We start from the raw sequence: 27032 nt of genomic DNA, 5'->3' as shown, positions 1-27032 counted from the left end.
CCCTTATCTACCTATGAGGATTCAGATGCAGAGGATTCCATTCCCTCTGCCCCCCCCCCCCCCAAGGACTTTTCTTTTGGTGAAACCCTGCATGCTCTCAGAGAGCATTTCCGCTGGGATTGCAAGGGCTACCCACAGTCCAAAAAGAGACTCGGGGAATTTTTAAACTTGCCTCAGCACAGGCCTCTAGCTCTCCTCCCTGTTCTGGAAATTGTAGATAATGTCTTCATGGAATCCAGTGTTACCCCTGATACTTTGCCACCACCTCCTAGAAAGTCTGACAGGTACTACAGAGTACCTGACTCTCACAAATTTCTCTTTAAGAATCCCACTGCGGATCCAGAGACCATTTCCCAGGGACCTAAAGGTATTAAGGCTACTACAGCCAAAAACCCTACCCCTTCAGACAGGGATTCTAGGGCTTTAGACAGATTGGGGAAGACGGTATATACCTCTGCAACTCTTGCAATCAGGGCTTAAATTGCCAGTTTCACATGTTGAAGTACCAGCAGCATGTTATGGAACTAATTTAACAAAAATGATGCTGATTCCGGATTGTGCAGAACATAAAGATTTACAAGAGTTAATGCATTCTGCAAACCAAGTTGGAAAACCTACTTTGCAGTGTGGTTTTGATGCTTTAGAAGCATCTTGCAGGGCTGCCGTCACTGGGTCTGTTCTTAGAAGGCATGCTTGGCTGAAGGAACACATCTTGCCAGACCATGTCAAAGCAAAATTACTAGATGCTCCATTAAACCAAGAGCATTTGTCTGGCACTAAAGCAGAAGAAGTTCTTAAAAAGATGTAGGAAGAAGCTAAATCTATGCAAACTGTTAAAGATTTCCTACAGGTACAGCCACCTAGATTCAGTAGGCATTGGCCTTCAAAAAACTGGTCCTTTCCAGTCCCTCCCAGACCTTCTCAGTCCAAACCTAGGGGCAGCAGACCACCAAAACTACAGTCTCAGGGTATGCACAGATCTGAACAATGGAGTGCTCCCACCTCAAAAACCGAAAAAACGGGAGTGGTAAGCCACCCTCTTATGGAAAAAGTTCACAATGACCTGTCCTTCATCCTTCCCAACCATGCCCAACTACTTGCAGCCCTAGGAGAAAAACTCGCCCTGCATGAAAAAAACTGGGAGTACATTACCCAGGACAGATGGGTCTTAAACATTGTATCCCAGGGATACAGATTCTACTTCCACTCACTGCCAACCCCAAGCAGATTGCCAGACCTCCCCCCAAACCAGTGGGCAGAGGCCCAAAAGCAAGTACTTTCTCTTCTCAGTATCAGGGCTATTCAACCTGTTCCAACAGAGCAAAGGGGACAGGGTTTCTACTCCAGACTTTTTCTGGTGCCCAGAAAAGAAAACTCTTGGCGCCCTATCGTGGATCTGTCAGTTCTCAACACCTTCCTGGTGATACCAAAATTCAGAATGCTTACTCTCCAGTAGCTGCTTCTCTGCACATCCCCATAAGATAATCCTGCAGTAAATATCTACGTTTCAGGGCAGCCTCTATGCACTATCAGTTCTCTGCACTTCCCTTTGGCTTATCTACTTTGCCCAGGGTATTCACAAAATGCCTGGTTCTGGCCATTGCATACTGCAGGCAAAGAAACATTCAAATTTACCCATACTTGGACGATTGCCTGATTCAGGTGGACAGTCAGGAATTGCTACTTCAGCACCCGACATTTGTAGAGAGACTCCTAATTTCCGTGGGGTATACCATCAACGAAAAGAAATCACATCTGGTACCCAGCCAAAAAATTGTATTCTTGGGCGCAAGCTTGAACACAACTTCCCAGATGGCATTCCTCACTCCAGAAAAACAGGTTTATTTGACAAACTACTGGCCACCCAAACCCAACTATCTGCAAGAAAAATACTGCAAGCCCTAGCGTTCATGGCCTCATGCATTCTTCTAATTCCGTATGCAAGACTGCATATGAGGTAACTTCAGTGGTACTTAAAAAGTCTCTGGTGTCGACATTCTCAGGACCTGGAAACGGTGATTCCTATCATTTCTTGCCTAAGGACAAAGTTCCTTTGTTGGGCAGAGGCCTGCTACCACAACAAGGGACTCCTTTCACTCAACCCCCTACTGCCCAAACCCTGACAACAGACACATCAGACTATGCATGCGGGGGCTCACATGGCAGGCAAATGCATTCAAGGCAAATGGAGCCCAAGACAAATGCACCTGCATATTAATCAAAAAGAAATGTTAGCTGTACAGAATGCACTGACAGCCTTCAAATACCTTAACCTTCCAGGACACCTCTTGGTAAAGATAGACCACACCACAGTTATGTGGTACATAAACAAGCAGGGGAGAACTCATTCCTACCCACTCTCCAGGTTGGCCGTGGCTCTGTGGAACATAGCCTTGAGCAATCAAGTGCACCTGCAAACTCAGTTCCTGCCAGGCAAACAAAATTCACTGGCAGACGACTTAAGCAGAAATCTAATGGACCCACACGAGTGGAAACTGGAACCCAAGTCATTCAAGCTTCTAATCCACAGGTGGGGGACACCAGAGGTGGACCTCTTTGCTTCCCCCAGAACTATCAATTGAGCAAATGTTGCACCAGAACTCCCCACAGCCAAGCATGGAAAGTGGATGCCCTATCATTTACATAAGAAAACCTCTCGATCTATGCCTTTCCCCCTCTGCCCCTCCTCTCGAAAGTACTACTCAAGATGAAACAGGACAGGCCAAGGACAATCCTGATTGCACCAGACTGGCCACGCCAGCACTGGTACCTATTTTACACAGTCTGACAGCAGTGCCACCCTGACACCTGCATCAGACCCCTTCCCTGCTGTCCCAGTAGGAGGGGCAGATTTTGCACCCTCAGCTGCAAACCCTGAACCTAGCAGCCTGGCTCATTCCATGAATACATCACCAGCAACCCTCAGCAAACAGGTGCTGGATGTCATCCTTGAGGCCAGGAGGCCTAGTATAAGGCAATCCTATTCAGAAAAGTGGAAAAGATACTGTTCTTGGAGCCAGTCTCAGGGAAAGGACACAACCGCGCCCACCTTAACTCAAATCCTAGATTATCTAGCAGAACTGCTTTACAAAGGCCTATCATTCTCTTCTATTAAGATTCATTCCTCTGCCATCTCAGCTCATTACAATACTGAGCCACCCCTCTTCTCTTACCCTCTAGTCAAACAGTTCCTGAGAGGAGCTAACAATCTAAGACCCCCGAGGAGAGCTCCCACTCCAGCCTGGGACCTTAACTTTGTACTAGAGAAGCTCACGCTTCCCCCCTTTGAGTCTGCTGCTACAGCAGAGTTAAAATTCCTCTCTTGGAAAACCTCCTTACTTCTAGCTATCACTTCAGCAAGAAGAGTGTCTGAGTTGCAGACCCTTGTGGCTGTGGAGAACCCTTCATTGTCTTCCATGCGGACAGGGTTTCCCTCTGGACTAACCCATCATTTATGCCCAAGGTGGTATCCAGTGTGACTTTAAACCAATCAATCCATTTACCAACCTTTTTCCCTAATCCTCAGAATAAAGGGGAAAGGATCCTGCACTCCTTGGATGCGCACAGGCAGCTTAGGTTCTACCTTGACAGGACTAAACCTTTCAGAAAATCTGACCGGCCGCTAGTCAGCTTTGCTACAGGGGCAGAGAGCAAGGCCATTTCAAAGCAAACCTCTCCAAATGGATAGCACACTGCATCCATTTCTGCTACAAACACCATGGAAAACCTACCCCACAGGGAGTCCGAACCCATTTCACTAGGGCTACCTCAACTTCTACAACATTTCGCAGGGGAGTCCCTACCAGAGACATCCTGGAAGCTGCAACCTGGAGTTCTGTACACCACCTTCACCAAGTATTACCACTTGACTATCTTTTCGAAATCCAGAGCTGGATTTGCTACAGCAGTCTTGCAAGGCCTGCTAGCCAGCCCTAATATTTCTTGACTGCCTCCACCCTTCCTCAGCTTTGGGAATCAACCCAAGTGTGATGACTGCAACAGTGAAACACGAAGAACATAGTACAGTTGTGTACACTTAACATAAATGTAGATGTTCGAGTGTATTCACTGTTGCAGTCCTGGTTACCCTCCCACCAGCCCCTTGACTTTTCTGTACTTTCTACCCATCCTCTTTTTTGGCCATATCTTACGGCAATGGTTTTTACTTTCTACTGAGGGTGTTCCACACCATGTAATTGCTTCCTATTTTGGGGGCTCCTGACATCTGGGGCAAGAACCTGATGTAATGGCGTCGGCTACATGTTTTATACCCCTGACGACCTGACTTCATGGAAGAGGTGACAGCATCCAATGCAGAAATTCCAAAACTCTGGTATTCGGGCAGACTGACGGCTACCTGCAGGCAGATAAACCAAGTGTGATGACTGCAACAGTGAATATACTCAAACACCTACATTTATGGTAAGTGTACACAACTGTACTTTCAGTCTGTTGCCTAAATGTTAGCAGTCAAAAAATAATCAGTGTGCACAAGTCAACTTCTGTATTCACTGAGTTTTAGCACAGTAATTGTCACTTCTAGGATTATATGGAGTGCAGAAGAGTTCAGATAAGTAACGTTCATATTGTCATAGACTTATGCTTTGTCTGAGTGAAGAGATCACTAAATCAACGTTTTGTAACAATTAAATGGCACAATGACGTTTTCACTGATTGAGAGAGCTGTTTCCTAGTGAGCTAAAAACTGAGGATTATGATTTTGTTTCTGATCATAGCCAGCCTATGTGCTCTCAGCATGGATGTCAAGAAGCTCACCTTGAGAGCAAAGACGTCAGAGAGCTGCTTAAGGGCGCTGCCTTTTTCCTGATGTCAGAGTATACTTGTCCTTGCACTACAGTGAATTTTAATATATTCTGGTAATTCAACTGACAGTTGTAAAATGCAACAGGGCCTTGTCCGAGCTGCTAACTCATCTTATTACTTTATTGAAATGTTATAAAGTTCTGTCTTGAGTGAGGGCCTGTAGTGCTAAATTGAAATGTAAAATATTTACTTCTGTCTGTGCCCTGTATTTAAAGCACTTTGAAAAAAATGGTATGCTTGATAACCAGACTTAAGATAAAATATTTCTTTTACTTGAGATTTATTGTAGAGTAAATGGAAAAAATGGGCACAGGCTCTCAAGAGATGATGATTTTATGCATATTTTCACCTGCTTTCCTGACAAAAATCATGGTCTGAGGTATACATAGATCATGGTCTTTGCTAGGTATCATACTTATAAGTAGTACTTACTTTCGTCTGTCACTGAGATAGTTGTTTTTGTGCGAGTAACCACAGCATGTTCCACATTTTTATTAATGACCAGTTCTGTACATCTTTGCTGCCCCATCTGATTTTTTGTTTTTAGCCATGCATGTTTCTAACGTCAGGAAAAACTAACTGCTGTAAACTAGTCAGAAGACATGACCTGAGACAAGTACTGTCTGCAGGTGTCCATGCTGTTCCATTTCCTAGTATGTCAAAAAACAAGACTTTTGAAGTTTATCTAATTCATTGTATGTTTGATTATCCAAACTACCATTGGTCCCAGTTAGTTCAGATAATCGACTCTCTACTGTAAAATAATTGTACTGGGGCCTCTGTTTTTGCCAAAGTATAAATAAAAGTAAGCAGTAAGTAAAATAGCCTATGTTTGGTCACGCAAGTACTCTTACTCTGTGTAAATAAGGATAAGTATATAAGTAGAAAGACGTGCTGATAATTCTTACGATATGCTAAAGTAGGGAGAATAACTGTACCATTGTCTTGATGGACAAGCCTGTTTACAACTGATAAAAGATGCATGTCTAGGGTCAGAGTGTTATTTTATGTATGTATCTCTTTTTTTCCAGTTACAGTTGTGGTGCACACTTGGATGTTCATTTTCAGGAATGTCACAGGAGGGTACTAAGCACTAATAATAATGAGCATATGACTGTTAGTGAGTTGCACAAGAACTTGATCCAGTACATTATATTTGCTAAACAACAGTAGCCATCCTATATAGTCTGTCCTTTAAATAAATGTCATTGTACCACCACGTCAACCATACCTTGTCCCATTGGGGTGTTGGCATAATGGCTAAGGTGTTTACCTTATGAACACAAGGTGCGGGGTTTGATTCTCATTCTAATTGGCTAGGCTTAAAATGGCCCACAAGGGCATTTAGCCTAGTACTAATCTATGAACCTTACCACTCTTCCAGTCATGCCCTCTTAAATGCTTTCATCGATTCCTGCTTTATCACCCCTTTCCAATAGTCCATTCCATGTGTTCACGACTTTCTACATGAAATACTTTCATGTGTACAGGGTGTAGGTTGTCCCCACTCCATGTTTGCTGTTAATTTGTCATTAAATGTATATAAAAATGTGCATTTCTGGCATTTTGTTAAACAGGGTGAGTATATTAGAGTAGAATTTAAACAAACTGCTTTGATGCTGTGTACTGTGTGAGAGACCCATTCCTCCATTTAATATTTAATAAGGACCTCTGCTAGGGCTTGCAGTATTCCAGAAGGATGTGTGCTAGAAGCCATGCTGGTGCTGTGGAATATGTTGTGGCCTGTACACTGACCTTAGAATCTGTATTTGGGCCTGTGTTGTTTCCCCGAGTATCTGCATTAGAGCCTTTGCTGTTATTGTAGGATCTGTGCTAGGTCCTCGCTATAGAATCTACACTACAATTTCTCCTTTTGTAATAGGATCTATATTGAGGTTCTTATTGCTAGGGATTTTCTTTGTGTGGCTGATGTCTTGTATCCATTGAAGGTAAAGAATAAATTACTCTAATGATGATAAAAGAGGGTGGTGGCAACAGTGGGGTTGCATTGTTTTGATGAAGAAGATGAAATGAGATTTCAGAGCTGATGAGATGATAGCTTGTGTTCAGTACTACAGATTTTAATATTTAAGAGAAGTAACCACCACAGGACATTAAGTCTAGAATGCTTGAGTGGATCCTACAAATGTTAGGAAATGGGAGTAGGAACCATGTCATAATTGTATGGGGACAGGCAGCATCTGATCTGAAATGAGGTGTCTTTGATCATTGAGAGTATAATTGCTCCACTGAGTGCTATGTCAGCAGATGTAGCTTTGTACCAAGTGACTAAAGGGAGGAAGACCTGAAGGGGAGGATAGACTAAAACTACACAAGGACAGATGTGCTTCGTATTTCACTGTTGCAGTCATCACACTTGGGTTATCTGTCTGCAGGTAGCCCTCAGTCGGCCCGAATACCATAGTCTTGGGATTTCTGCGTCAGATGCTGTCGCCTCTTCCATGACGACAGGTCGTCAGGGGTATAAAACATGCAGCCAACACCATTACATCAGCTTTTCTTGCCATGCAGGCGCCCGAAGTAGAAGTAGTTCGTAAGGGCCGGTCGGCCGCTACCTGAAATTTTCGTTTTTCGAGTTTCAAACCTGAAGTCTTCTAAAGCTAAGTACCCCATTAGGAATTCTTTTTTCTTGCTCTTACCGATGTCAGAAAAAGTTGTCTTGCCTGTGGAAAGCAAATACCTCACAGAGATTTTCATTCTTACTGCATCACATGTTTAGGCCCAGACCACGACGTTCCTCATTGTCGGTTTTGTGCCATGTTTAACGCCCGAACTATTCGTCGTCGGGCTGTCTTTGTTGCTAAATTCTTTTGCTCTCATTCTCTGTATTCCAAAATGGCTTTGGTAAGCCATCTGACTACCGATCATCCTGAAAAAATGGAAAGACAGAGACAGACCGCATAGGTCCAAAACTGCCAACGACGCTTCCATTAAGCTAGTTGCCAGTCTGCCGGTACTCAGTGAGGCGCCTTCGCAGCCCCTGATACCTGCTTCTAAAGATTCACAGGCCTCTGCTGAGACCCATTTGGAGTCCGGTATGCCGTCAGATGCTTTTTCGATTATGGAACCTACGGATGTCTCTACCTTGGGTGGGTCCGGAGCCACTGTGCAGACACACGACTTCTGAGGGTGTATTCCAACCTTCCGATGTTCGTATTAAACCGACTGCTTTGTTTCAGACTAAAACGACTGAGTTTCTCAGGCCCAGAGTTTGCACTTTGCCTAGAAAACCGATGACCAAAGCGCATGCTCAAGCTCTCATGCCAGAAACAAATGCTTAGCATGGCAGAAGACCTTACAACTCTAATTAGGGGAAGCTAAAAGACAAATAATTCCTTTCTGATTCAACAGACCATGAGTCCGATGACTCTGATCCCTCTAATTACCAGGACATACCCTTATCTACCTATGAGGATTCAGATGCAGAGGATTCCATTCCCTCTGCCTCCCCTCTAGAGGACTTTTCTTTTGGTGAAACCTTGCATACCTTAAGAGAGCTTTTCCGCTGGGAATGCTAGGACTACCCACAGTCCAAAAAGAGACTCTGAGAATTTTTAGACTTGCCTCAGCACAGGCCTCTAGCTATACCCCCTGTCCTAGATATTGTAGATGATGTTTTCATGGAATTTGGTCTTATTCCTGATACTTTACCACTAGCTCCTAGAAAGCCTGACCAGTACTAGAGTACCTGACTCTCACAAATTTCTCTTTAAGAATCCCACTGCGGATCCAGAGACCATTTCCCAGGGACCTAAAGGTATTAAGGTTGCTGCAGCCAAAAATCCTACCCCTTCGGACAGGGATTTGAGGGCTTTAGACAGATGGAGCAAGACTGTATATACCTCTGCAACTCTTGCCATCGGGGCTTTAAATTGCCAGTTTCACATGCCGAAGTACCAGCAGCATATTGTGGAACTAATTAAACAAAAAATGTTGTTGCTTCCAGATTTTCCAGAAAATAAAGATTTACAAGAGTTAATGCATTATGCAAACCAAGTCAGTAAACATACTTTACAGTGTGGTTTTAATGCTTTAGAACCATCTTGCAAAGCAGCTGTCACTGGGTCTGTACTAAGAAGGCATGCTTGGCTGAAGGAACAAATCTTGCCTGACCATGTCAAAGCAAAATTACTAGATGCTCCATTAAACTAGGAACGTTTGATCTGAAGTAGGTAGTTCATTTGTCAGCAACCTTTGGGTATCTGATCCGATCTCGGATCCGAGCCGGCAACTTATTTCACAGCTATAAGATCCGAGCTCCTAGCTCCTCCCCTTACCCATAATCCCCTGCCAACCCTGACTGACCTCAGATCTAGTTTGCCGCGCTTAGTGAAAGCAGCTAGATTAAGAGCTCCTAGTCTGGTCAGATAAGTCTTTCAACTTATTGTAATTATTGTTGTATTTTTTATTAAAAGGTTGAATGTGTTTAGGTTTCCCCTTATTTTAGTCCTAAAATCTTATATTTTTTAGTGTAATTTCTTCCCCTCCCCTCGCTGGTGCGTAGTTTTTGTGTGGGTCGGTGTGTGTTTGGGGCCTTGAGTGAGTGAGTTTGTTTTTTTGTACTAGTATAATGTCAGAGGCCCCAAAACCGATCTTTTCCAAATGCACCGAGTGTGGCCATAAGCTTTCACCAGCGGATGGCCACACTCTGTGTGTTTGGTGCCTTGGGGTTGAACACCTCTCCTCAGGGTGTACTATCTGCGCGGCGTTCAACCCCAGGGCACTGAAAGAACGGAGGTCGAAGCTGATCCTGGCGGGACTTTTGCCCCCGGATTCAGCTTCGGCCTCCGGTGCTCCCATGGCCTCACCCCAGTCCTCGGTGGCGGCCACTCCTGCCTCTCTCCCCCCGGCCGGGACTCAAACTCCTGCTGCGGCGCCGGAGGAGAGGGAGGCCAGGAGGGAGAAAAGGAAGGAGAAGCACCACAAGTGGCTGGCCGAGGCCTCCGCTTCGCCCCCCCGGCTAAGCGGGCTTCTCCCTCCACGGCTTCCAGGTCTCCTCCTCGGCTCAGATCCCCATGCTTCTGACCGGGACCCGAGGAGGAGGAGACCCGGTCTCCGTCGAGGTCATCGAGGCGGCACTCCCGGCCCACCTTGGTGGCCTCGTCGAGATCCACATATAGCCTGTCGGATGCGGACTTGGACCGGATGATGCGAAGGTTCATCCAGGCCCAGCTGCAGATGGGAGTGCTCCTGCCTCCCCCCCCCCCCTTCGGGGGGGAGCTCAACGCCTTTTTTTGCCCCGATAGCTCCTTCTCCGACCCGCTTCCCAGGTTCGGAGTGCCCGGAGCCGGGCAGCTTTGGAGCCAGGGGTGGGTCAGCGCCGACAGTACTTGGTACTTCGGCTCCGACCTTTCCCTCGAGTTTGTCGGGTCCATCCTTGTCGGATCCGAGCTCTCGGAGCCGTGGGCTGAGCTTCGGATCTGAGGGATTCAGTGTGCCTTCGGCTCCATCCAGGTCGGAGCACACGGGTCCTTCGGATCCGATGGTCTCGGCACCTGTTCCGATCCCCCCATCGGATCCGAATGGGAGTCTGCTCTCGGATCCGAGAGAGAGCGACTCTCCCTCGGCCTTCAATGCGGTGGAGAGGGCTCTGTTGAGTGCATCCGGACCCCCGGCCCTTGCCTCGGCCCCATCCTGCACTCCCTCTCGGCTGGGTCTGGCTTCCATCACCCGGCCACAGGGACAGCCTGCTTCGATGTCTCAGGTCGTTCCTCTGGAACAAGATGTTGCTGGTGAGACTTCCTCGGACAGCCCCCCCGAGGATGTTCCTCACAAGCGGAAGTGTAAGAGGAGGCACGTGGACTCCCCTGAGTCCTTAACAGAAGACACGGACTTGGATGAAGGGGAAGGCTCCCCAAGGTCACCCCCCGAGGATCTCCTTCGGAGACATCATGGAAATGCACAGGATTAGGGGTGGGTGGTCTGCCCCCAAGGCTTCCTCTGACGAGTCAGTGTTCCTGGAGGTGTTCGAAGCAGGCCCATCTACCTCTTGGGTGTCCCCTCTGGCCGACCCCCTGGTGGACCTTATTACCACCAGGGCGTGGAAGGAGCCGGACACTGTGGAGCCAGTTCCCAAGCACCCTGATAGGATTCTGAGCCCCCCTTCAGAGAGATCCCACTGGAGCAAGGGTCCCCCCGTAGATGCCATGTTGGTGGCGGCAGCCACCAAGAGGGAATTAGCTCAGGAGAGCCCCTCAGTCCATCCACCGAGCAGAGAGTCCCGCTCGATGGATCGCCTAGGGAAGCAGGTCTTTAGTTCAGCAACCTTCTCAGTAAGGTCCCTGAACTACATGGCACACACTATTAGGATGCAGCGAGACCTTATCAAAGAGTACGCTGCCCCCCCCCCCCGGAGTCTATGTCGGCGGAGGACAAACAGTTGTACTCCACTCGCATGGCCACTCTAAGATTTATATAGAATACCTCTATGCGGCTTTTGTCCCATGCCACAGAGGGAGCTGCTAGAGCCAATGGAGCAGGCCTAGTCATGAGACGCCAGGCCTGGCTCCGACATTGTGACTTCGTGGAACCCTTCAAGGCGTCATTTGCGAATGCCCCCTTTGATGGTTCTGCCTTATTTGGCAAGACCGTTCGCAAGACTTTAGCCCAGAGTGAAAAGGACGGGAAGACGTTGTCTGGAGTCGGAGTCCACTTCTCTGCTCCCCAGAGGTCCTTCTCCAAGAACCAAAAGGGACAGAAGAAGATGTGGTTCTGGAAATCGCAACATTCCCAGCCTGCTCCAGATAACCAGTCCTTCCGTGGCAGAGGAGGACAGGGAGGATGCCGCCCTAGAGGCAGAGGGGGCCCGAAGAATTTTGGGTCCAGAGAAACCTTCTCTGATTGGCCCACGGGGTTGCCCGACTGCTCCACTCTGGAGACAGTCAGGGGGCGTTTCTCGAGGCACCTGGCAGCTTGGGAGTCCATCACATCAGATCGCTGGGTGCTTCGTATCATATCCAGAGGTTACCAAATTCCCCTGTATCATGTCCCCAAACTCAGAAACCTCCCCGATGTACCAACCGATCAGAGGGAGGTAGCAGCTGCAGAGATTCAGCAACTCCTAGAAAAAAGAGCCATCCAACCCATCCCCCCAGACCAGTGCGGATTAGGTTTTTACTCCAGGTTCTTTTTGGTGCCAAAAAAGACTGGGGACTTGAGGCCAATTCTCGACCTCTCTTTTTTGAACCTGTCAGTAACCAAACAAAAATTCCGGATGGTCACTCTTGAATCCATCCTCCCCCTATTGCGGGAGAACGACTGGATGTGCTCAATAGACCTCAAGGATGCGTACTACCACATTCTGATGGACAGACGATCCAGGAGCTTCCTCCGCTTCTGGCTGGGAGCCAGTCACTACCAGTTCAGGGTCCTTCCCTTTGGTCTCACCACAGCCCCCAGGGTGTTTACCAAAGTATTAGCAGTGATAGCGGCCCACCTGAGACTCCAGGGAATGCAGGTTTTTCCATACCTGGACGACTGGCTCCTGACCGCCCCGACAAGGCATCTACTTGGCTCAGCCAGGGACTACTTCCTCCGGCTTGCTCCCCAGCTGGGCATCACTACCAACATGGACAAATCCTCTCTTGCTCCGACTCAGGTGATAGAGTTTATAGGGGCCAAGTTGGATACGAGAAACCTTCTAGCATTCCTGACTGCGGAATGACTACAAAACCTGAGGCTTCATGTGCGGGCCATCCTCCAATTAGAAGCTCCACCGGCGGAATTGGTCCTGAGGGCTCTAGGCTCCATGGTGGTGGCAATCACTCTTCTGCCATTGGCTCGTCTGAATATGAGGGTACTGCAATGGACCCTTCAGGTCCAGTGGTCCTTTCTACATTACTCCCTAAGCCATCCTATTCCCCTCAACAGGGCTTGCAGGAGGACTCTCTTATGGTGGCTCCAATCTCCGGACCTCCATACGGGACGTCCCTTCTCCATGCCTCCTCCCCTCGCCACGGTGACTACGGACGCCTCTCGCCTCGGGTGGGGGGCATTGCTCAGGCAGGACGGTCCAAGGCACATGGAACAACACAGAGACCTCTTTGCATATCAGTGTCCTGGAGATGAGGGCGGTGCTGTTGGCGTTGCAAGCACTTCAGAACCTTCTTCCTGTAGGAACTATTGCGATACAGACGGACAACATGTCAGTTGTCTGGTACATCAACAAACAGGGGGGAACCAGGTCCTATCCTCTCTGTCGAGAGGCCATGAGAGTGTGGGAATGGGCGATCTCCACCAACCGCTTTCTTATTGCAACGCACATTCCGACGGTCCAACATACTGGCGGACAGACTCAGCCGCACCATCCTTTCCCCTTACGAGTGGTCTCTCAATCCCCAGGTAGCGAAGCGGATTTTTGCCGAGTGGGGGCAACCCTGTTACGATCTCTTCGCTTCTCCCTCAAATACAACAGTTACTTCGCTCTAATTCCCCCCTTTGGGGAATCCCCGAGTGATGCTCTGGTGCATGCTTGGCCTCCCGGTCTACTTTATGCTTACCCACCTCTACCCCTGATGCTGAAACTCATATAGAAAGCCAGTCGGTTGGGGAGCAGAATGATCCTCATTGCCCCATTCTGGCCTCGTCAAACGTGGTTCCCTTACCTGTGGTCTCACCTGGTAAATCCTCCTTGGATTCTGGATCCCCTACCGGATCTAATATCTCATCTCCTAGGTCTCCTGATCCCGAATCTGGACAACCTCAAGTTGACAGCTTGGCTGCTCCAGTTCCACTCCTAGTCAGGGCTCCCGGAATCTCTTCCCCAGTTAAAGCCATCCTAGTAGCAGCACACAAACCTTCCACTAGAAAGGTCTATCGCAGTAAGTGGAAGCGTTTCTCCATCTGGGTGGAGAATCATAACTTAGATCCCTTCACAGCACCATTGCCGGCTGTGTTGGATTTCCTTAAAGGTCTATTTCATCAGGGGGCTAGCTGCTCTACGGTCAAGGTTCATCTGGCAGCTATTTCTCATTACCATGTGGGACATGAGTCAGGTCCTTTGATTACGGCAAAATTGTGTAAAACCTTTCTCAAGGGTACCTTCCTGCTCAGACCTCCTGTCAAGGAAGTTGTACCCCCTTGGGATTTATCACTAGTCCTACAGGCCTTAACAGCTCCCCCTTTTGAACCGGCTGCTTCGGTTGATCTTAAGTACCTATCTTGGAAAACGGCGTTCCTTGTCGCTATTACTTCAGCGAAAAGAGTTTCTGAGCTTCAGGCCCTTTGTGTAAAACCCCCGTACTTGGCCTCTCAACAGGATAGAGTGTACCTCAGGACCAATCCCTCATTTCTTCCCAAGGTGGCTTCAGAGGCTAATATCAACCAATCCATTAACCTGCCAGTCTTCTTTCATAAGTATCGGAACAAAGGAGAATACAAACTGCATTTGTTAGATGTGCATAGACAACTGCGCTTCTACATTCACAGGACTGCTGGTCATAGACAATCTGACCAGTTGTTTATCTCCTTTGCCAAATTTAACTTGGGTAAATCTGTCTCTAAGGTCACTTTATCACGATGGATCTCAGTGTTTTCTATTGGCCTATGAAAGTTCTGGGAGGTCCGCACCTCAGGGAGTTCGTACACATTCTACTCGCTCTATATCTACCTCTGCTAAGTTGGACGTTATCTCCAGAGGGAGAGAATCCTTTGGCTCCGCAGTGCTCCGGAACATCCTTCCATGATGGCCGCCCAAGATCCAGGTAGCTGGGGACTCTGTCCCAAAGGTTGCTGACAAATGAAGTACCTACTTCAGATTAAGAAGTTATGTACTCACCATCACGTTCCATCTGAGTCGGTAACTTCATTTGTCTGCAACCCCCCCCCCCTCCATCCCCCTGACCATCAGAATTTTAGTTCCTGGATGTCCTTCTTCTAGTCCCCTTTGGAACGTATTTAGCCTTTTAGCTGCTTGTATGAGGGCAAACTTGATCTGAGGTCAGTCAGGGTTGGCAGGGGATTATGGGTAAGGGGAGGAGCTAGGAGCTCGGATCTTATAGCTGTGAAATAAGTTGCCGACTCGGATCCGATACCCAAAGGTTGCAGACAAAAGAAGTTACCTACTCAGACGGAACGTTATGGTGAGTACATAACTTCTTATTTGACACAAAAGCAGAAGAGGTTCTTAAAAAGATGGAGGAAAAAGCTAAATCTATGCAAACTGTTAAACATTTCTTACAGGTACAGCCACCTAGATTCAGTAGGCATTGGCCTTCTAAAAACTGGTCCTTTCCAGTTCCTTCCAGGTCTTCTCAGCCCCAACCCAGGGGCAACAGACCACCAAGGCTACAGTCTCAGGGTTTCGCAGAGATCTAAACAAAGGAGTGCTCCCCACTCAAAAACAGGGAGTGGTAAGCCACTCCCTTATGGAAAAAATTCACAATGACTTGTCTGAGGAAAACTCGCCCTGCATGCAAAAAACTAGATGTCCATTACCCAGGACCGATGGGTCCTGGACATTGTATCCCAGGGATACAGATTCTACTTCCACTCAATGCCAACCCCAAGCAGGTTGCCAGACCTTTCTCCAAACCAGTGGGCAGAGGCTCAAAACACATACTTTCTCTTCTCAGTATCAGGGCTATTCAACCTGTTCCAATATAGCAAAGAGGGCAGGGTTTCTACTTCAGATTGTTCCCGGTGCTCAGAAAAGAGGGCTCTTGGCACCCTATATTGGACCTGTCCATTATCAACACCTTCTTGGTGGTCCCAAAATTCTAAATGCTTACACTACAACAGCTGCTTCCTATGCTAGCCAAGGACTCCTGGCTAGTCACCCTAGACCTAAAAGAAGCTTATCTGCACATCCCCGTAAGGGAATCTTGCAGGAAATATCTACATTTCAGGGCAGGCTCTATGCACTATGCATTATCAGTTCTCTGCACTTCCCTTTGGCTTATCTACTGCGCCCAGGGTATTCTCAAAGTGCCTGGAGCCAACCATTGCATACTGCAGGCAGAGAAATATTCAAATTTATCCATACTTGGACAATGGCCTGATTGAGGCGGACCGTCAGGAATTGCTGCTTCAGCACCTGGCATTTGTAAAGAGACTTCTAACTTCTCTGGGGTACACCATCAATGAAAAGAAATTGCATCTGGTGCCCAGTCAGAAGATTGTATTCCTGGGAGCAAGCTTGAACACAACTTCTCAGATGGCATTCTTTACTCCAGAAAAGCAGGTTTATTTGACAAATTACTTCAAACTAATGGCCACCAGAACCCAGCAATCTGCAAGAAAAATACTGCAAGCCCTAGGGTTCATGGCCTCATGCATTGTACTCATTCCATATGCAAGACTGCATATGAGGAAAGTTCAATGGTACTTAAAAAGTCTCTGGTGCCAACATTCTCAGGACCTGGAAACAGTTATTCCTATCATTCCTTGTCTAAGGGCAGAGTTCCTTTGGTGGGCAGAGGCTTGCAACCACAACAAGGGACTCCCTTTCACTAAACCCCTCACTGCCCAAATCCTGACAACATACGCATCAGACTATGCATGGGGGGCTCACATGGCTGGCAAATGCATTCAAGGCAAATGGAGCCCAGGACAACTTCACCTACATATCAATCAAAAAGAAATGTTAGCTGTACAGAATGCTCTGACAGCCTTCAAAAACCTTATCGTTCCAAGACAACTCTTGATAAAGACTGACAACACCACAGTTATGTGGTACATAAACAAGCAGGGAGGAACTCATTCCTACCCACTCTGCAGGTTCGCCCTGGCCCTGTGGAACACAGCCTTGAGCAAACAAGTGCACGTGCAAGCTCAATTTCTGCCAGGCAAACAAAAAAGCAGAAATCTACTGGACTCACACTAGTGGAAACTGAAACCCAGCTCATTCAAACTTCTAACCCACAGGTGGGGGACACCAGAGGTGGACCTCTTTGCCTCCTCCCAAAACCATCAGTTGAGCAAATTTTGCACCAGAAATCCCCACAGCCAAGCATGGTAAGTGGATGCCCAATCCTTTACATGGGAAAACCTCTCAATTTATGCCTTTCCCCCTCTGCCCCTCCTTTCAAAAGTACTACTCAAGATCAAACAGGACAAACCAAGGATAATCCTTATTGCACCGGACTGGCCCCGCCAGCACTGGTACCCACTCCTATGCAATCTGGCAGTAGTGCCACCCTGGTACCTACATCAGACCCCCTCCCTGCTGCCCTAGCAGGAGGGACAGATTTTGCATCCTCAACTGCAAACCCTGAACCTTGCAGCCTGTCTTATTCCCTGAATACACCGCCAGCAACCCTCAACAAACAGGTGCTGGACATCATCCTTGAGGCCAGAAGGCCTAGTACTAGGAAATCCTACTCAGAAAAATGGGAAAGATACTGTTCTTGGAGCCAGTCTCAAGGGAAGGACACAGCCGTGCCCGCCTTACCTCAAATTTTAGATTACCTAGCAGAGCTGCTCCACAAAGGCCTGTCCTCTTCTATTAAGATTCATGCCTTGGCCATCTCAGCTCATTATAATGCTGAGCCACCTCTCTTTTTCTCACCCTCTGGTCAAACAGTTCCTGAGAGGCGCTAACAATTTAAGACCCCCAAGGAGCACTCCCACCCCTGCCTGGGACCTTAACTTTGTGCTAGAGAAGCTCACGCTTCCCTCTTTTGAGCCTGCTGCTACAGCACAGTTAAAATTCCTCTCTTTGAAAACAGCTTTACTTCTAGCCATCACTTCAGCAAGAAGAGTGTTGAGCACTAATGGCTGTGGAATCCTTCATTATTTTCCATGCTGACAGGGTTTCCCTCAGAACTAACCCATCTTTTATGCCCAAGGTGGTATCCAGTGTGGCTCTAAACCAATCCATCCATTTACCAACCTTTTTCCCTAATCCGCAGAAAAAAGGGGAAAGGATCCTGCACTCCTTGGATGTACGCAGACAACTCAGGTTCTACCTTGACAGGACTAAGCCTTTCAGAAAATCTGACCAGATGCTAGTCAGCTTTGCTACAGGGGCAGAGGGCAAGGCCATTTCCAAATGGATAGCACACTGCATCCATTTCTGCTACAAACACCATGGAAAACCCACCCCACAGGGGATAAGAACTCATTCAACTAGGGCTCCCTCAACCTCTACAACATTTCTCAGGGGAGTTCCTACCAGGGACATCCCGGAAGCTGCAACCTGGAGTTCTGTACACACCTTCACCAAGCATTACCACTTACCTGTCTTTTCTAAATCCAGAGCTAGATTTGCCAAAGCAGTCTTACAAGGCCTGCTAGCCAGCCCTACTATTACTTGACTGCCTCCACCCTTCCTCAGCTTTGGGAATCAACCCAAGTGTGATGACTGCAACAGTGAAACATGAAGAACATAGTACAGTTGTGTGCACTTACCATAAATGTAGATGTTAGAGTATATTCACTGTTGCAGTCCTGGTTACCCTCCCTCCAACCCCCTGACCTATCCTCTTTTTGGCCATATCTTATGGCTATGGTATTTACTTTTTACTGGAGGTGTTCCACACCATGTAATTGCTTCCAATTAGGGGGACTTCTGATATCTGGGGCAAGAAAAACTGATGTAATGGCATCAGCTGCATGTTTTATATCCCTGATGACCTGATGTCATGGAAGAGGTGACAGCGTCCGACACTGAATTCCCAAGACTCTGGTATTCGGGCCGACTGAAGGCTTACCTGCAAGCAGATAACCCAAATGTGATGACTGCAACAGTGAATACACTCGAACATCTACATTTATGGTAAGTGTACACAACTGTACTTTCTCTGTCGAGAAGATTTTAATGTTTAATTCTTTTCACTAGCATAACTGTATTCTTGTATATTTTCATACCTTTTAATAATTTATTTTGTTTTCTTTTAGCTCAAGCATTTAACAGGAAGTACAGCAAATGTGTATTTGGAATACATTCAGAGAAATTTGCCTGAGGGAGTTGCCATGGAAGTTAAAAAGGTAATATTTGAGTTATTTTGAATAAGATTCAAAATGAACATGTATTCTAGCCTGATCTGACTTAATTTTCTGCTATTGTTGCAAATAATTTATAAGTTTGTTGGGTAGTGTACCTTGCATGTTGGTCGTGGTGGTCACTTTTGCAGTTGGTACCAAGGGCAAAAATACACTCTTTTTCAAAGGTTATGTTAGGGGAAATTGCCTTTTCCCTGAAATACAGTGGCAGTCCACTGATCTTGGTATTCATTGTATTAATTTATATTTTGCAGGGGTGGAGGGACAGGATAAGTTATTTGCTGATGTTTCATTTTCCAGATGCAGCTAGAATTTGAAATTCTAGTATTTATGATCACGACATGCAGCCATATTTTTTAAATAATTACGCAACATATTCAGGTAATATTTGTAGGAAGCATTTCATTAGTAGTTATGTTTTGGATTGTGCAATTTTGCAGTATATTTTGCACTAAAATACATTTCTGCCATGTTTTATAAATTTTCCCTACATTATGATCACAGTTATCAGACATAATATAATGGAGGGGAGTCTACCAGTGTTTTACACAAAAAACAAGGAATGCTGGCATGTCATAAAGCTTCACTGAAGTTCATCATTCAGGTATATAAAATGTTCATCATGTGACACTGTTGCAGTCATTACACTTGGGTTATCCTGCTGTCAGGCGGTTCCCCAGTTGGCCTGAGTTCCAAAGTCTTGGTCCGGCGTCGGTTGCTGTCGCTTCTTCCCTGACGTCAATGCGCCAGGGGGATATAAGATGCAGCCAATGCCATTTTCTTCAGTCTTTCTTGCCAGGCGGTGCCCGAAGTAGAAGCAGTTCGCCAGTGCCGGTCGGCCAACTTCTGAGATTTTCAATCCGAATCCACAACCAAAGTCTTCTAAAAAGCTAAGTATCCCATTGGGGAAACTTTTTCTTGCCTCAGATCGATGTCAGTAAAAGTTAATAATTGTATTTCTTGTCGGAAGCAAATACCTCATAAGGATTTCTACTCCTACTGTATCCCATGCCTAGGTCCAGACCACGACGTCACTGGTTGTCGGTTTTGTGCTAGGTTTAACAAGCGCACTATTAAACGTTGGTTTGATTTTGCCCGACATTATTTTGGCAGAAAATTTAATTACACCATGCCGTCAGAACTTCCGATGACCGGATTTCATAAAAAGCGCAAGGACAGTCATCCGAGGCCCAAGACTGATGACGAGGCCTCTTCTAGGCCTGTCGCCGGTTCTCTGGTTTTCAGCGAGGTGTCTACGCAGCCCCTGACGACCGCTTCAGTAGAACCACAGATCGCCTCCGACTCCCACGTGGAGCTGGCTGGGCCTTCGGACGCTCTTGGTATTCAGATTACCGAACTTAATCCTACAGAGGGAACCGAAGTAGCTGAACAATCCACAGCTTCAGAGGGTGTTTTCAGACCTACCCAGTTAACCATTAAACCCTCTGTTAAGTCTAAGCCTCCCTTAAAAGCAAAGAAACAGACACAGCAATCTCCAGGGCAGGCTTCCATGCCTAAGAAACAAATGCTAAAAATGGCCGAAGACCTAATCACCCTGATCAGAGGGTCCCAACCCCCTCCAGATAAAAGGCCCAGACAAGATGCAGACTATGAATCTTCAGACCAGGTGTCCATTTCCTCTGACTCATCCTCAGACCTTGGGTATTCCTTACCCCCTTATGAGGATTCTGATGCTGAGGAATCAATTCCATCAGCCTCTCCACCTGAGGACTACTCCTTTGGGGGGACCTTACATACCATGAGGGAGCATTTCCAGTGGGAAGGCCAGGATTACTCAGAATCCAAGAAAAGGCTCAGAGACTTCCTTTTATTGCCTCAACACAGACCTCTTGCTATTCCGCCAGTGTTAGATATTGTGAATGATGTATACACTGAATCCAGCTTAAACCCTGACACCTTACCACCAGCCCCAGTTAAGCCAGATAGATATTACAGAATCCCTGACTCTCACAAATTTCTATACAAAAGCCCTGTTGCTGACCCTGAAACTATTTCTCAGGGACCCAAAGGGATTAAGGCCTCATCAGCAAAAAACCCAGTCCCCTCTGACAGAGATTCCAGAGCATTAGACAGATGGGGCAAGAAAGTTTATACATCTGCAACTTTAGCCATGAGAGCCTTGAACTGCCAGTTTCACATGCTAAAATATCAGCAATTTTAATGTCTTATTTGAAACAAAAGATGCTTCCAGATTCAGATCCTCCTAATTTGAAAGAAATGCAGGATTTATTGCATGCAGCTGAACAAGTGGGAAAACATACTTTGCAATGTGGTTTTGATTCCTTAGAGGCCTCCTGTAGAGCAGCACTTACAGGCTCTGTCGTTAGAAGGCATGCTTGGTTAAAAGAACATACGCTACCAGATCATGTTAAAGCCAAATTACTGGATGCACCTTTGCAGCGGGATGTGTTGTTTGGAGTTAAGGCAGAGGAGGTATTAAAAAAGATGGAGGATAAGGCAAAATCTATGCAAACGGTCAAAGATTTCTTACAAGTTCAACCTCCTTGTTTTAGCAGAAATTGGCCAACAAAAAATTGGTCCTTTCCAGTCACAGACAGACCTCAAAGGGGCAGATATAGACGCCCAGGAGGTAGAGGTCAGACGCAAGGCCCTTACAGACCTTGACAATGGGGTACACCAGGCCAGAAAGAAGGGGAAGACAGGCCTCAACCTTATAAAAAAGTCTCAATGACCTCCCACTACAGCTGTCAAACGGCTCTCTCTTGGCAGCCCTCTTAGGGGGAAAACTGGCTCTTTTCTATCACAATTGGCATTGCATCACCAAAGACAAATGGGTTCTCAACATCATATCTCAAGGTTACAGGTTCCACTTCCACACTCTTCCAAGGTTAAAAGGAATGCCAAATCTGCCACCAAATCAATGGGCAGAGGCTCAAAAACAAATTACAGCACTCGTGGACATGAGAGCTATTCAAAAGGTACCACCACAAGAGCCAAGGACAAGGATTTTACTCCAGACTCTTTCTGGTTCCCAGAAAGGACAAAGCCTGGAGACCCATTCTGGACCTTTCTTCTCTGAACACTTACCTGGATATTCCGAAATTCAAAATGTTGACACTACAGCAGCTTCTTCCCATGCTGGGCAAGAAAGCTTGGCTCGTGACTTTGGACCTCAGAGGCATACCTGCATGTCCCTATCAGACAAAACTGCAGAAGATACCTCAGATTTCTAGCAGGTTCAATGCACTATCAATTCTCTGCACTGCCCTTTGGCTTATCTACTGCACCCAGGGTCTTCACAAAGTGCCTGGTACCAGTAATTGCATTTTGCAGGCAAAAAGGAATTCAAATTTACCCATACCTGGACAACTGCCTAATCCAAGCAGAGAGCATGGGCATTCTTCTAAAGCATCTGGCGCACATAAAAAAGTTATTAAGTTGCCTGGGGTACACAGTAAACGAAAAGAAATCAAAACTAGTGCCTTCACAACAGATAATATTCCTGGGTGCCAGCTTAAACACAACGGCCCAGATGGCTTATCGCATGCCAGACAAGCAAGGACAACTGACTCAGTATTTTCATTTAATGACAACAAAGACCCAACTCCCTGCAAGAAAAATTCTGCAGGCCTTGGGCTACATGGCGTCTTGCATACTACTAATTCCATATGCCAGACTGCATATGAGGAAACTACAATGGCACCTAAAGAGTGTATGCTCTCAACACTGTCAAAATTTGGAAACAGTTATACCTAATTCCTTGCCTTCAACAGGAGTTTCAATGGTGGGCTCAGGCTTGTCACCTCAACAAGGGACAGCCTTTTACTCAACCCATGGCCAGGCAGACTCTGACAACAGATGCATCGGATTACGCCTGGGGAGCACACATGGCAGGAAAATGTATTCAGGGCGAGTGGCCTGCAGAACAAAGACATCTCCACATCAATCAAAAAGAGATGCTAGCTGTACAAAATGAAATTATATCTTTCAAGGACCTGCTACATCCAGGACAACTACTACTAAAGACAGACAACACCAAAGTTATGTGGTACATAAACAAGCAAGGGGGCACACACTCCTACCCCCTCTGTAGACGAGCCATGACCTTGTGGAACACAGCTTTAAGCTACCAAGTTCATCTGCAGGCACAATTCCTGCCAGGAGAGAAAAACACACTGGCAGACGACCTAAGCAGAAACATCGTGGATCCTCACGAATGACAATTGAGTCCACAAATATTCAGAATGATAGCACAAAAATGGGGGAAACCAGACTTAGATCTGTTTGCATCCCCAATGAACTGCCAACTACAGAAATTCTGCACACGGAGCTACCATCCACAAGCATGGAAAGTGGATGCCCTCTCATTCAGCTGGAAAAAAACTAAAGTATACGCTTTCCCTCCTTTACCTCTCCTTCCAAAGGTACTCATAAAAGCCAGGCAGGAAGAGCTAAGGGTGATCCTGATTGCACCAGACTGGCCACACCAGCACTGTTACCCAATCTTAAAGAACTTAGCACAAGAACCACCGTGGATTTTGCCTCAAATCCCACAGCTGTTGACACAACACAACAATCAGATACTTCACAGCCAGCTAAAGACCTTAAATCTAGCTGCATGGAAAATTCCTTAACCAAGCAAGCATTGCCTCTCTCCAAAGCTGTTAAGGATGTCATTCTGGAGGCCAGAAGGCCTAGTACCAGGAAAGCTTACTCGGATAAATGGAAGAGATTCTGTGCCTGGAACCAAGCGCACAGCCTTGACCCTCTTGTCCCAAACATTCCTCAGATACTTCAATACTTAACTGAGATGCTGGACAAGGGCCTCTCCTTCTCATCCATCAAGATTCATGCCTCAGCCATTTCTGCTCATTACAACATGGATCCACCATTTTTTTTCAAATCCTTTGCTCAAACAGTACCTCAGAGGGGCCAAAAACATGAGACCGCCCCGTAGAGCACCTACACCAACTTGGGACCTCAACTTTGTTTTGGAAAAATTAACTTTACCTCCTTTTGAGCCAGAAAACACAGCAGAATTAAAATACATCTCTTGGAAGACTGCTCTGCTACTGGCAATAACCTCAGCAAGAAGAGTTTCAGAATTACAGGCACTAATGGCAGTGGAACCTTTCCTCATCTTCCACCAGGACAGGGTGTTCTTAAGAACTATAACCCTACATTTATGCCAAAGGTAGTATCAAGTGTGGCTCTAAACCAAACTATTCACTTGCCAACTTTTTATCCAAAACCACAGAACAAAGGAGAGAGACTACTACATTCCTTGGACATTCACAGACAGTTACGCTTCTACTTGGACAAAACCAAAGCTTTCAGAAAATCTGAGCAATTATTGGTAGCATACGCTGCAGGAGCACAGGGAAAAGCCATTTCAAAGCAGACTATTTCAAAATGGATAGCTCACTGTATACGTTTTTGCTATACCCACCATGGGAAACCTAGACCTAGCAGCATTAGATCTCACTCCACCAGGGCAACAGCCACTTCAACTGCCTACCTCAGAGGAGTGCCTACCCAAGGATATTTTAGAAGCAACAACATGGAGTTCTGCACATACCTTCACCAAACATTACCATTTGCCTTTATATTCCAAATCCAGAGCTGGCTTTGCCACTGCTGTGCTGCAGGGCCTAATGCCTTATAGATCCATCGTCCCTACCTCAGCTTTGAGATTCCACCCAAGTGTAATGACTGCAGCAGTGTCACACGATGAACATAATACAGTTTTGTACCTACCATAAATGTAGATGTTCAAGTTTAGACACTGCTGCAGTCCAGGTTACCCTCCCTCCTTCCCCTCTTACTTTCTGGTACGTACCTAGGTCTTCTACCCTTATTTCCTAAAGGGAGTATTTGCTGGTAATTAAAAATGGTTGTTTGCTTTTCTATTATATATTTTACTAGCAATTTGAAAGGCCTACCTATTTGCGGGCACCTGACATCTGGGGCAAGAAAAACTGAAGAAAATGGCGTCGGCTGCATCTTCTATCCCCCTGGCGCACTGACGTCAGGGAAGAAGCGACAGCAACCGACACCGGACCAAGACTTTGGAACTCAGGCCGACTGGGGAACCGCCTGATGGCAGGATAACCCAAGTGTAATGACTGCAGCAGTGTCTACACTCGAACATCTACATTTATGGTAGGTACAAAACTGTACTTTCTTTCTCATGCTGTGATTTCAGTCATTCACTGTTTGTTATATGTGCTTATTGCTGTAAGGCAGTCTACTCGTTAATTCCTAACTAACATGAGGTCTGTGCAGACATTGAGGCCTTCTTGTGTTATTTTACATTTTTGCATAAAGCTCAAAGTGTACTACATACACCTCTTTACAAAATATGGCATTACAAGTCCACTGTAGTAGTATCATAGTTTGAATCTGTAACTCTAGAAGTTGTTGTTGTGTCTTTCGGCTTTTCCTGGTTAGGGGTCGCCACAGCGGAACTCCAGTCCGCTAATGATTGGCAGTACATTTTTATGTGCCGAGTTGCCAGCCCTGACGCACAACCTTCAACGAAGGTACACCATTCAAGCATGTCTCCACACAGAAGACGCTTTAGCTCAGAATCGAACAGGACAAGAAATAAGTCATAATTAAAGTTGAAATGCAGCAGAAAGGATAACATGATTTATACATGAAAAACTGTTTGACATAGATAACTTCTGGCTGTGTAATGTTAGTTTGTTTACTCTTTTTTTTTTTCTGATAATTTTTATTAAGATCAAAACTAAAACATACAACTGTTATAAAATAATTGATAAGATTTTTTGATACAATATATAAAAATAGAAAATATTGATACAAAAACAAGAATAAACATTATTTACAAAAGTGTTTACTACCTATGGATGAAGTTTGCTATTTAAATTAAAAAAAAATAAAATAAAATGAAACTAGAATCATTTTACTGGTTTACCAGTAGATCATTTATACTTTTCCAATAATTGTAAGTTGGTGTGTTCCCTGATGATCTAGCTGTAACTGTCATCATTTCAAATTTAGAGACTTCCATGAGAAGATCTTTAAAGTTTTGAAAAGAAGGGATTTGAGAGGATTTCCAATTTTTAGTGATTTTCTTTCCTGGCAATGGATAGAACAGACCACAGAATTGAACATTTTTTTGAATTTACACTATTTGGGACTGGAGTGTTAAACTAAGTGATTTATTGATTGAAAAATTATCTGTAAAGATAGCCTGTAGGAAGTTATTGATGTCATCCCAAAATTTCTTTAAAAGATGACGATCATAAAATATGTGTGCCCAAATTTTGTTTACTCTTGAAAGGCTGCTGAATCACTTCAAGGAAATTTCTTGGAAGAGTTTTCTTAAGTGTTTTCCCAGATTTCAGCTCAGATTTACAAATGCATTGCAGAAAGGCAGCCTTTCAAAAACAGTCACCTTTTACAAATCCAGTAACTTTCTTATCTTGTTTTTGAAGAGCACTGCAGAGGCAACCTTAGCATGCATTTTACCCTTGTATGCTGAAGCATCATGTCCCTTGGCTAAAGCCTTGAGGTTCCAGATGGTCAGTTATAAGGATGCCATATTTGTCTTGGATTGTCTGGTATCTTCTGTTCTGAGTACTTTGAAATATCATAAATGTGGTTGCCTAGAGCCAGACCTTTCAATGGGAAGAATTTCATCCTTATGTATGCACCCAGTGCTTTTCTTGGCAAAGGTTAACATTTTTCAAATTGGCTATCTGCAGCAGGGGATACTGAGTGACATCTACAGCAAAATGACAAAGCCAAGGCATAGCAGGCAGTGATTTAAGTAGCTCTGTATTTATTTACTATCTGCAGTTCATAGCTGTAGTATTCCATAATCACAGAATTCTTACAGTATATGTTCAGGTTTTTAAGGACTCTGAGGAAAGTGGAGATGCTGCTGCCAGCTTGCAATAAAACAATGAAGATATTTAAAAAGATACAGGTGTATACATATACAGTGGTAGATTTACTGGGGGGGGGGGGGGGCGGGCGCGGACAGACACGGCGCTAAAGCTCCTCTGTTAGCACTCACACTTAACTGGTACTGCTTTTTCGTGGTACATTTTATTTTTAACTTCCTGTTGCACTGAACATGTTTGTTTATAACCACAAAATGCTAATAAATTGTGAAACCAGACTCCACCAGGCCATGAAGTAAGTTGAAACACCAAACTCAAGCACTTTTTATTAAAACAAAAGTTGAATCACTTTCCTCTAGCACCTTAGCTGCTATGGGTCTTTACAGAGTA

The 27032-nt window shown here is 45.8% G+C and overlaps 1 protein-coding gene across 1 annotated transcript in view; it reads left to right on the top strand.

Annotated features, from left to right (window-relative positions):
* The window catches only part of MRPS10 (mitochondrial ribosomal protein S10), a 457510-nt gene that overhangs the window by 344009 nt on the left and 86469 nt on the right, over positions 1-27032 (top strand). The window contains exon 6 of the mRNA XM_044061852.1: positions 18682-18771. Coding sequence (XP_043917787.1) covers positions 18682-18771 — 90 coding nt within the window. The remainder of the gene's footprint in view (positions 1-18681; positions 18772-27032) is intronic.

Source organism: Protopterus annectens, chromosome 1.part0, assembly GCF_019279795.1.
Source record: "Protopterus annectens isolate FY-2018-M chromosome 1.part0, PAN1.0, whole genome shotgun sequence".
In the NCBI taxonomy this organism is placed as follows: domain Eukaryota; kingdom Metazoa; phylum Chordata; order Ceratodontiformes; family Protopteridae; genus Protopterus; species Protopterus annectens.
The sequence above is the reverse complement of the archived record's forward strand: the minus strand, read 5'-3'. Positions and strand labels throughout refer to the sequence as shown.